At 28.0% G+C, this 13,484-nt stretch overlaps 1 protein-coding gene across 1 annotated transcript in view; it reads right to left on the bottom strand.

The window, feature by feature from the left end:
• The window catches only part of LOC100575811 (cuticle protein-like), a 21,356-nt gene extending 19,264 nt beyond the window's left edge, over positions 1-2,092 (bottom strand). Inside the window, exon 1 of the mRNA XM_008189655.3 lies at positions 1,759-2,092. Within this exon, the coding sequence (XP_008187877.2) occupies positions 1,759-1,779 (21 nt within the window). The 5' untranslated portion in view covers positions 1,780-2,092. The remainder of the gene's footprint in view (positions 1-1,758) is intronic.
• Positions 2,093-13,484: the final 11,392 nt, after the last annotated feature.

Here is a 13,484-nt window from a genome sequence, read left to right as displayed (position 1 = left end):
TACTATATGTTTTAAACTATATTATATATCAGGGGTGGCCAAACCGTGGCACGCGAGCTGCATGCGGCTCGCGTCATAGACTTTTGCGGCTCGCATCTCAACGTAACATTAGACGTAAATTAACGTAAGAGCCAAGATGTAAAAAAAAAAAAAGGTCATATAATATATAATAATATGACCTTTTTTTTTACATGTTGGCTCTTCAATTTTTATTAATATATTTGGTGGCTCGCGAGTCTCTTCTCAGTTAAGTAAATTAATATATTATTTATTGTTATACCTACACATTTTTTTAGTTGAACTTGTGACCTAATTTATTTTGTTCATTTTTGTAATTGTATAGTTTTAATTTATTCCCTTTGTAGGTTTCTTAGAATATCTCAATATGTTGTTAATTCACTGTTAATGATGTAAAAATGAAAATCCTTTATTTCAGAACTTTATTCAGAGGGTATACAAAGAAGTGTTGTCAACTTGGAGATAATTTACAAGTTACATATTATTTATGTTATTGCGTAAATGCAGTACCTACAAAATAATTCATGAGTAGTTAAAAACGAATGAAATTAATTTGGAACTTTTACAGTTATAATAATTTTTCATTTGTAGCATTTATGAAAAAAAAAACATTTAATCTATTCATATAATACCCTCTAATATTATTTTAGTTTAATTGTTTTTCATACTGCAGGTGTAACCATTGTATTAGTTAACCTTTTAAATGTCATATTTAAAAATTTTTAATCCAACACACACGGGATCATAGTACTGCTGGATTAACAAAAACGCCGGTTATCAAAAATACTAGACATTTTAACAAAAATCAGAAAATATACAATTGAAAATACAATTATATTGGTGTAATCCCAATGATATTATTGTTTGGTTAAATTACATTGAATTATTAGAATTATTACTTTGAGTCGTATATGCGAAACGCAATTACAAAAGGAAACCCAAAGTTCAAAAAATAAATTAAACCTGGCAGTGACTAAAAATGCGGCGCCACTCATTATTGTCTTATCGAGTAGGTATAGGTACTCTACTGAATATCGAGTAAATTCAATTCATATTTTAATAACGTATAAACCTAAATATACCTAACCTATAGCGTATTAAAAAAAATTACTATTGTGAATTCTTAGATGATTGCAGGTATTTAATTGTGTACCTATATTATTAAGTTATCTTTAGTTGATGTTAGCTCTAGTAAAAGTTTTGGTTAGTTACTTTAAGTAAAAAGTTTTTACTAAAAGCCCAAATGGTTGTAACTACCTAGGTACTTTAAATTAAATTATTTCTTAATTTAGTTCAATTATAAAGTGACGTAACTTTAAACAGTTAAAATATTGAACAATCATTATTATTTAAAAAAAAAAAAAACGATTTATAATATACAAAATTACTAATGGAACGAACTTTACCTAATAATCAAAACATAATTATTATATAATAAATAAGAAAAATAACATGAAATTCCGTTGATTTTTTTTCATTCAAATTGCTTGGTATTTAAAAGTGAGTAGTGTAAAGAAAAATGATAATGGTAAAACAAGTGTACAACGGGTACCAGTAGTAAGTATAAATAATAAAATATATATATATTTGTAAGGAAACTATATAAATACACGTTTGCATCTTGTTACTAATATTTTATATTTTACGTAAATAATATATTATGTAAATATTATATTATGTAACAATAACTACAGATAATTGAATAAAAAATACAAAAATACAAAAATTAATTTAACTTACTTGTAATGCAGAGCTTATCATTTTTATGGATGTTGTTTACCGAATCGAATTAATATTTTTTAATTATTAAACACACGCAAAGATGTACAATAACGGACGTTCCACGACTATGTTTCATTAAGTCTGACGAGTACTAACCACAAGACTGCACAAACGGTATTTTCACATATGTAAGTCGTATTTATACATTTTGTTTACTTATTTTGCTGCTTACAACAATTATTTAATGTTGTGTCAAAAACCTTATGGAAATCGAATACTATCATAACATTACGATCCCATGGTGAACACTGAACAATTGGACAACGACTACAAGGTCGACCCATGGGAACTAGAATATCCAAAGTTTTCAGCACTATACGTGATATGACGTAATAATATCCACAATTATTATTGTACTGTTTTGCATAATATGTTTGTATGTACCTACATGTGTTTATTTTTTGTTTCCGACGCTGTGTGGAAATCATTAACAGGTTAATTGGTGGTAATAAGTTCATGAGTGAAATGTATTTAACAGTTTCAAAACATACCGACTTCTATAATTTGCATGTGTAAGACTATTAAATTTGTATATTATGTTTATATTGTAGCCTTTAGGGTTTCATAACCAGAGGAACTGATATATTTTTTTTTAGCTTTTCCACGCTACACGAAATTCTACCCATTACTCATTTTAAGATGTGCCTTATTGTTTTTATTTATTTTTAAAACTTTAATTTAGGCTATATATTTATCAAACGTGTTGAATAATGAGCTTAATTGATAGATACTTATAGCTATAGGTAAATACAATGACGACAAGAATATTGCTGAGCGGAGAAAGCTCACAAAGGAGGTACTTCGTCGCGAAATAGTATATATACGAGTACTCATTACAATTAATATATTTTATTATTATTGTTATTACTTACTTCCAGTGACTTTAAATTGTTTATTGTTACCTACTATCAAATAGAATAAGTTTTAATTATGTATTTAATTTTAAAAATAATAATTTATGCGTTGTTCTCAATTTTTAATAAAAAAAATAAAAAATAAAAACTAGATTATAATTCTATGATATTACAGTGTAGTAATAGGTATAGGTAGGTTATAATGTAAATACCTAAAACCTTCCTATATCATATAGGTATAATCTATTATTTGAAGCAGTATCAGAAGATTTCAGTAAAATATATGATGCTGTTTAGGTTATGTGTTCAGTATAAAAATCAACAGCTCACTGAAATGTATCACTATAGATGTAATACAATAGTCAATAATATACAAATATTTATTTAATGGAAATTGGAATTTAATACAATTTAAAAAATATAACAAATAACAAATGACAAATAAAATAATAAAAATATACCATTTATACACAGAAAAATAAATGTTTCTTTCTTTGTTTATCTGTCTTTTATAATGGTGAGCTTATTTTTACCTTTAAGTACAATGTTTGTCGTTAGTTTAACGTAATATACCATGTTATATTTATGTAAATCTTGAATATTAATTCCTTTAAATTTTTACATTCGTCAAGTACATCCACACAGTGACTTAACTGGGTAAAAACCAAGAAGCAAAATAATTTATTCACCAAAATAGAAATTATAACCTTTTAACATAAGTCTGAAAACTCATTTTATGGCTTAATAAAAATAGGTACCCAAGCCATTAAATAATAATATTAAGTGTATAAGAGTTAATTAAAAAAGGTGCTATAACTTGTTTGAAAAAAATAATATGATGATAGACTTGTAATCATAATTCATGAAATAATAATATTATTGGGTTATTTTCATATCTAATGCGATAACGTAGACAATACGTCAACATATTATACAACAGGTGAAATGTAAAATAATTGTACTTATATGCAATAATTTGATGAAGAAATATTTATGACAAAATATGTATGTTAAATGTATTGTATTTTTTCTTTGTTTGTAAGAATTAAAGATTTCTTCTATCGGCATTACTGGGAGAGGAAAAATGATAACTTCCCTCTCGAAAAATTGGGGTGGTGGGAGGCCCACTTACCCACCTCTCAATTACGTCACTGCTTCTACATAATATATCCAGAAATTATAAGATACATAGTATATTAAAATTATTTATTAGTACACATATTAATACCTACATATAAGTTATAATAGGTATAGGTATGCCATTTGTATATTTATTACATAAGTTAGAAATATTTTAAATATGTGAATAATCAATTTTAGATTCTGAGCGGAGCGAGGAAGCTAGTGATTTTTCAATGGTGTTTATTTTTATTTATTTTTTTTTATCCTATACACAAAATTTTTTCCAGAAGTAGTAGGTACTCTGGTTTCAATATATAGTATCTTATCTTTCATCAAATTGGAACAAGATGGTACTTCAGAGAGGTCATTTTTCAATTTTCTCAATATTTATTAAAGGCCACGGGATAAAACCCTCGACAAATTATCAAATTACGAAAAACCGCTAAAAATGTGATTTTAATTTCTAACACTTTGTTTATCACTATAGAAACGAATAAAAAATAATAATATTATATTAATTCAACTTACAGGCTATAATAAATAATAACAATATGAAATATCCAGACTGACAAATAGTCTCCGCTCAGAATCGTTTTTCTTATACAATGGTATAATATCATTGAATTCAAGTTTAATACGATTTATAACCTACTGTACAGTAGAGTGACATCCACTGACCAGCTTTTTAATTTTGTTTTAATTAAGTCCATTAACTAATAATTTCTAGTGGACATATCTATATAAAAACAGAGGCATTTAAAATATACTTTTTTATATTTTTATTGTACTGTATAATATAAAGTAGATACCTATTCTATATAATGCCTATTTTTTATTGTAAATCTGAAGTATCCATAAGCTATTACTTTTTATATCGTGATTTACATAATAATGTAATCGATAAGTTTCTAATGACCAACACTCATCTTTTACACTGAATAAAATCATACATTTCTCATATAATTAGTCATTATTGTACTTTTTTGAATTAAATCTTATTTTTCTTTGTGCTGCTCCCACGTATAAAATGTATTACTGCTTAAAACCCAGAAAGTTTCTAACTAAGTACCTACTTTCATATAGTATATACAACGTTTTCAACAAACTTTTTTACCGTATTTGAGATATACATTGAAAATTTATATAGTCTCTTTTATTTTTAACATCACATAATTATTTATTACTGGAGGACGGAACTTATTTGTTTTTACATACCTATTTGTATGTATACAATTGAACGGGAGTAAGATAATATCGAAATATAGAACTAATGGGTACATTTTTATTAATTACAAAAATGCATATTTTGAGATTAAAGAATATTGTAATGGAGCGAAAACACACGACAGAAAAAAGGCATTTCTAGATCCACTTCAAGTATGATCCGTGAAAAGTAGGAGGTTGTTAACAATCGAGAACAGCGTAGACCACACAAGAATACAAATATACTTAGTGCAATTGCCAATTTTACATCAGTAGAATATGGAAATATACTGATGTAAAATCACACATAGGAAATGGCAAGCCCATAAAGGGGATACGCCGTTAACGCGACAAACAGCTAACGTAAGAGCATTCAGCAACGAAATAGTACAATCAAAATGGTACACTTTACTTCAATTTCGTTATTCAAACCAACAATAACTACAATACTATACTGAAGAAACTGAAGGCTGGAAGCCCACATTAATAAACCAACTGAAGCTATTACACCAGGACCCACTGCTAGATCGAGACCACCGGCCTCCGCTCAACGAAGAAAGCGTAACACGAGGAGACACTGACCAACAACGCCCAAAGAAGTCGCCCGCTTATCGTGCCACAGTGCAATAAGTAATAACGCAAAGACGAAGAGTTGTGAGTCACTTATATAGCACTACCGTTGGATTCTCCCTCCGTGATCACTACGTTTGTACCTAGAGTAATGCCATTCCTGCGAATATTGTAATTATGTGATCGTTTACATCACTCATCGAGATTACTAATTGCAGGACCACCAACCAAGGTCTGGTCAGATGAACCGACCGCGTTATTCCCTTATTTAAGGGTATTGTATATATATATATATATATATATATACAGTGAGTAACAGAAGGATCTAACAAAAACAAATGCTAGTTAAACGTATTACAAAAACCGTGACAGTTATATGGATAATATATATAATTTAAGAAATATAATACTCATGTTAGGAAATTCCCAAAAATAATATTTTTAAAAAAGTTATTAGGTACGTTTTAAATTAATGTAATCCAAAAAAACATTTATGGATATTGAAAAAATTCTAAAAAATATTCTACTTGACTTAGATAAATTTATTTACCATCAAAATTATTGTTATAATCAGATTTACAAAATGGCTATGTTTAATTTTTTCAAAAAATATTGAATCAAATTTTTAAATTTTTATTTTCAGTTTCAAGAAATAAAAATGAAAATATATAATATAATAATATGGCGCAATTGTTTATATATTAAATAGAAGAAAAACATAATATTTAATATAACAAAAGTTATTGAATTAGTCAGTTTATTCTGTTACACCCTAAATCTGTATATATATTATTTACGTTTGTTATAGAAATAAATTAAATTTTATATAATAGAGAAAAGCAATTTTTTAATTTAAGAAGCGGTTAGTGGGTCTCACGAGTTCGTGTTTACCATTTCAATATTTAGTAGGAGCATTTTCGCATTATGTTCATGAATATATTATCATATATACAATAACTATGAAAAAATATTACAAATTCAACAAAAACACAAGGATTTAAGCTTTTGAAAAATTCAGTAAAAACTAACATAAAAAATAATGAAATCGAACTTCCAGACAATATTTTACCAAATATGGTGGCTGATGTTCAGTTTTCTCCAGTAAGGTTAAATAATCCATCTTTTGGAATTTACGAGTAAAACATCCTAACAGACGGGCGTACAAATATGACTCCAAGCTGTATAGAATAAATTAATATTGTGTTATTCACTATTTTCAAAAAAAAAAAAAAAAAATTATAAAGAAAAATCTATCTATAATATATTGTGCATGCAAAATTGATCAAATATGTTTAATACTGCCTTTTATTGTATTAGATATTTTTAGTTATACATATATAGATTTATAAGACAATTATAAAAATATGATTTGAACATTTAAAATATTTAAAAATATAAAATTATGCCATATTAAATTATATTAAAGATATATCGCAAGTTCAATTATTTCAAAGAAACAAATTATATATTTCCAAAACCCTAATAATTACATGTTCAACATTTCAGATTATTTGTATAATTTAACAATCAACATGGCTCCTAACTAACGGAAAATAATTAAAATATTAGTCAAACTCTGCTATAGTTATTTATAATAGGTAGTTGCAGATCTTAGATTTTTTTATGGTGGGTGCTATGTTGATAATAAAGCTCTACTTATATCTACTTACCATGAACAACTTCAGGGTAATAACCTAATTAACCTATTTGTTGGTAGTCTACGCCTGTGGTCTACAATCAAGAAGTTTAGTTCTACGTGATAACTGCTATCTAACCATTTATAATGAAAAAATGTTCAATGTGCGGAACGGTGGGTGCTTCAGCTCCCAATAGGTACTTAATAGTAATATATAAGTGTCAATTTATAATATTACCTATTAACAATTTTGTGTCAGTTGTAACACACCGAAATAATCCACTAGTTTCTTATTAAATTTAAGAGCTCGTGCTATAATATAACATAATATATGATATATTATATGTGTTTATGCTATACATATTGGCCTACCACTGCATAATAGTATAACGTTTGATGTTTCTAAAAGGAAGAATAATTCGAAGATAAGAAACACTTAACTACGGTAGAATACCGCTTATGTAAAAATCTACAGTGTCGTCTTATCATGGCGACTGCACCGATGATTGACATAATATTATGACCATTTTATTCAATAATATTGAACGCCAATTTATGATGATGATTGTATATTAAAATATACAAACCTAGTAACGGTTTTTAGTTGATATCATAATGTGCCTAATTATAATACAACTATGTTTTCTTTTTACGATAATAATAATTTATTAAATTTTAAATAAATGATAATTTAAGGTTTGTACAAATTTAACAGTCAAGATTCATCTTAATATTGTATTAAAAATTTAATAAACACGAGACACGGGATTGACAATACTGCAAACATTCAACGATTCTGCAACATAAAAATACGTTTATTGAACTCATATGGTGCCGATTACTAGGTAGGTATAGTTTAGAAAATCATAAAAATGTATTATTATATAAACATGTATTGCAATATTATTTTTACATTTCTTTAACAACCGTACAGAATTTGGATGTAACTATTTTGGGCAATAATCATCATGTATATCGAATATGAATAAAATATCAATGGTAACAATATAATATGTTATGGCATTTATTGTTTGTGATTTTTTTCCAATTGTATTTAATCGTGGACAGAAAATCGCAAACGTATTGAATCGTAATCTTGTTTTATAATGCACTACTATTATACAACACAGTCTAAATACGTGACCAGGTAACCGGTAAAACTTCTATTGTCACATGATTTTACACTTAATTGTGACGTTGACTTTAAACGTGAGAGAAATTCAAGATGAGTCACCTATAGGAAACAGAAATTTTAACAAAAGTACGTCAGTTTCAGTTAACTGATTTTTTTATGAAAAGTTGTTGAGTTAGTTTACAATTTGGTCATAAAAACATTAATTGTTCTTAATTGGACGTCAATAATAATCAATACCTATGATATTAAATTAAATATTTATGTAATATTATGCCTACATACGAAATAAAATATATACTTTGTATAAAATATTTATGGGCCGGATTTTAATTTAGTAAACCTAATTAGGTTATACCCATTCGTAATACGCCACTAATACCTACATTGAATAAGTAAATATTTGTAAAATTGCTGAGGTGTTAAATTAAATAAAAATAAAAATAAAACAACATTTTTATAGGATATTAATTTGTTATTAGATTTTTGCGTGAATCTTTGTAGTGGCAATTAAATAAAGTGCACCACAGTATTAACAAAGATAAGTTTAACGATGATCAATCCATAATTCACCTACAAAGAAGAAAAACCAACAACAGCTGATTTAGTAGAAGCGTTGAAAAAAAAAAATTGCCCACAGTAAAGTTATATACGCAAAATTAGAAACATAATAAATAAACAAAATTTAAACATTACCACTACAAAATTACGAACTATACGCGTCTACAAACAAAAATGAAAAAACTCTGAGGATTATACAAGATAAAGAAAATAGTCTACAGTATAACTTACCGAAAAAGTAAACAATAAATCGATTTGTTAATAAAAAAATTATAATGCTTTTAGAATTATTGTAATGTGTAGGTTAGGTCTTACAGAATATTTGTCATTTGACTTGCTTGATGTAAAGTTAATGATAAAATAGTAACTGATCAAAATATTATTTCAAACAATCTTATATAAATAGTGTTTCAACTTTCAAACTCTGTAAATAAACTAAATGGTATGGTGAATAAAACGACATTGAAATAAAAAAAGATTACAAAGAAAAAAGTTTCAAAAGAATACAATAAAAGCCTAAAAACAAACAGTGCGTAATAATAGAAACAACAATAAGTTTAGAACTTCGGGGTTAAGTCAGTTGATCAGTTGACCAATAATTTAGATGGGTGATAAGAATTTATAATCGTTTTTTGAAATAATATAGTCAGCAGTGGTACAATTTATAATTGAAAAAGAAAATTAACTTTTATTAAAGAATATTTGTGTTGAAAATTAATTTCCGTCATATACTGCACCTATCCCGCAATCAAAAGCCTGAAAAAAGCTATGACGAGGTTTTGTTTCCACTGCCCCTTTGACTTTTACATTAGGCACAATCAACAGCGACGTATCTACAATCCAAGATCAGTCTACAATAATATTGATGAATAAACAACCCTAATCAAAAATATTATATTGTATCAGGTGGTATATTGGTTCTGTGGTACATGGCGATATTAAAATTTGTTTTATCGTTACACTACATAGTACCTACCTATTGGTTTTATAATGTATAGTGCCTTTTTGATATATTTTACTTTTCCGGCCTCCGGGTATAGTGACAAATTAAACTCAGCTTTACATTTTAAGGCGTTATAGTATAGGCAATCTTTTTGCTTGATGTGAGTTAACATTTCAGTATTAATTGCGTATGCGAGACCGGAAATATAATTTATTCGGTTATACGTGCGAGCAGTTATATGAAATTAGGGTGACGAAACAACACCAATTGAAGGGCATAGGTTTACGTTCTATAAACTTCTGACGATTAATTATTATTTAGGTGCTTTTGATTTTAGACAATACGATAACTGGTGAAGTACAAAGATTTCGATTTGGCAAGAGGATGCGAGGTATTAAGTAGTTTTTTGAAGGGTATACCAATTTACTATTTGGTGAATTAGCGTATTACTCTGTAAAACTAGTACAGATACGCACATAATATAAGATCGTATAGGTGCCTTATTTTTTTTTTTTAAATTGAGAAATCCGTGTTTTATATTATGAATTATTATTTATTGTCATATGGCATTTATCAATCATCTATAAGTTTGAACCATGTAACAAATAATGAATATTAGTTGTTACTTCGTATAGGTGTACTTACTACTTATTCGTATAGTTATTAATCATCGTTCATGACCGAGGACCGTGATTATTGCAGGTTTTTTTGACAAAATTGAATTCAAATTGCCACCAAGAGATTTATCAAGTTAAATGTTATAAAATGTTAAATCTGACCTATGAAATAGCTCTTAATATTTAGGTAAAAAACAAAATACAAAACTAGATAATAAAAAATGTATTTTTGTAATGTTTGCGAATTTGTGAATATATTCCATAAGATCTTTGAAAAATAATTGTTCACGAGCAAACCAGCTTTTGATTGGTTAAATATGATTAGTTTTTCGCTTATTAAATTACAATATACATTGCATATATTTCATATCTTTGCCTTAAATTAATAAATAAGCGTATACCGTATAGTACCTATATACTGCACATATTTTTCATTTTTGAATTTTAAGTTATAATTTTCCGTTGAAAATATTTTAATTTAGGTAATCACTTTTATTTAGACAGTAATTGTATTAACCTAAAACAGAGAAACAACCCTTAAAACTGTACCTAGTTGGGTGGGGTACACCAGTGAAAATAGGCAACGCCTTGTTTAAGAGTTACGTATAATTCGCGGGATCGTTGTATTCTGTGTATCGTCAAGTCAGCCGCTAGTCCCGTCATAATATTATTATTGTGAGTGTTTCAAGTTTCGACGGTTTATTTAAATATAATATTCACCCGGGAAACTAATATTAGGTATACAACTGCGTGATGCGATGCGTGTAGGACGTAGGTACATTATAATTGTATCCGTATGGGATTCACTCCGGCCTGTGCATGTTGCATCTATATTATATATTATTATTATAATATCGTATGCGCGTGGTAGGTACTTACTGTGTTGATTTAGACTGAAACGAATGTCTTGTAAACGGTTTGCGAAACACGACAAAGTGGGGTGGGTGTGTGAGAGGGCGGGGGAGGGGACAATGCAAATAACTCAAAAAATAGTGGCATTTGGAAATTGCCTAGACAATCGGCGCGCAATTAGACATGACCCAGTAAACACGAATCTTTGGGCCGTGATTATAGTCAGATAGCGCCCCGGTAACCGGTGCAATTTTTCCCGACAATTTTGCAAACGACCCGTTGCCCGCGTTAGCATAATCTGCAATGCAACACGGCCATGTTTAGCGAACGGTTTTAGGCACAGGCGCGTATTACGTGTTAGGGTCACGCACGGCACACGTGTTTTCCCGTTTTAACGCGCCGTGTCCGTATAGACAATGCCCGCCGGCGTGCCGACGATTAATCGACATTTAAATTCGCCGTGTACTCGTGTTAGACTATATCGTATTGTTATTATTATAATATTATTATTATCCGGGAACCGGCCACATAGGTCACAATCGTAATAATATTATATTGAACGTATTTTGTATATTATTATCACCTACGGTTCATGATCGCAGAACCGCGCGACGTGCGATATGGCGCCGTCTCCGTCAGATTATTGACATATAATTATTACTCGTGTTGTTCGATAGTTATAGGTAGGTATCTATAATATAATACGACAATGCGTTTTACACGGATGTTTAGGTAGGTACCTATTATAACCGTGCACATTTTTGTGTAAGAACGCTGTATAGATCCAACATAAAACACTGCATTTATGTGATTGGTCAACAGCTATTAGTAGCGTATTTCAACTATTATTTTGCTATGCAATGATAAAAATAATAACCAAAATACTGACTAGCCGAGACGAACAGAGCAAAGTGTCGCTGCGTCCGATGTGTTTTTTATTTTATTCTTGTTTTGTAATAAATCCTAAATTATCCAACCTACATACAATAACGAATTTAAGTTTGTAAAACAAACAATTCGTTCAATGATTTGATTTTGAACCAATCGTGAATTAAATTGAAATGTTGAGCAACTGGTTACGCTGTTGTTCTTTTGTTTTTATATGGAGACATTTCGAAATTATAACAATCAAAACAGTACAATATATTTGTATAATGTATAACACACAACAAATATACACAGATACATAATAATATGAATACCTATAACATATTAAACAATAAGACAATTTTATATTTTTAACACATATTTGCGTATCGTTGAAATTGATAAAGTTTTTACTTTATTTAATTCATCTAGTTATATCTATAAAAAAATAAATTGACAAATTAATTCATTTAATAAACTATAAAAAAAAAATTCATAACAAATTAAATCGTATGAATACATTTAAGAAGGTAAATTAGATATATGACAAATTATTATTAACTATATAACTCCTATAGTTTTTATGTGCACAAGTATATTAATGCATGAAGAGTGAAGACATTATTTTTTGATTTATAAAATTCACTTAATATTAATATTCATAAATTGTTTTGCTAAAAAGTAAAAAATATACGGTAAAACAAAATTTATTATAAGTAGTTTACAAAAATTAGTTAGTACTTAATGTTTCCTCAAGTGCCTTTTATTTATTTCAATCTATTAAATGTATTTTTTCGCTGTCCATATTTTATTAGTTCAAAGTAAAAAAGTACCTTTCAGTTTTTATATTTCCACGGGATATGTCTGCTTCCGCTAATTATCCAGTTTGCTGTAATATTAGCAATCAAGTGCATACTAAATACATATAGCTACTGTTGATTCTTTAATTTTCCGAGTATTTTTTGTGATAATCTATTGTTATATTTTCCTTTATGTTGTCTGTTTAGTAGATTTAATATGTTCTTTTCATCAACCATTTTGCTTTTATTTACTATAGCAATATTTATCCATAGACATTAAAAAAGTAAAGTTTTCTTTAAGTAAATAGGTACATTGTGTAACAGTAGCTGTAGAATATAATTTTAGAAATGTATTTTGGAAAATTGAGGACAGGTAAATTAACTTATTAAATATTTTTAGCTTAAAAAAATAAATAAATCGTTTAAAACCATTTTAAAACATTATACTTATTGTAATAGTATTATAATTTATAATACTTGTAGCAATGTGAAGGGTATTTGGCTATCCGTGATTTGATGTAATTAAG

Source organism: Acyrthosiphon pisum, chromosome A2 (genome assembly GCF_005508785.2).
Source record: "Acyrthosiphon pisum isolate AL4f chromosome A2, pea_aphid_22Mar2018_4r6ur, whole genome shotgun sequence".
Lineage (NCBI taxonomy): Eukaryota > Metazoa > Arthropoda > Insecta > Hemiptera > Aphididae > Acyrthosiphon > Acyrthosiphon pisum.
Note: the sequence above shows the minus strand (reverse complement) of the source record. Positions and strands in the feature narration are given on the sequence as shown.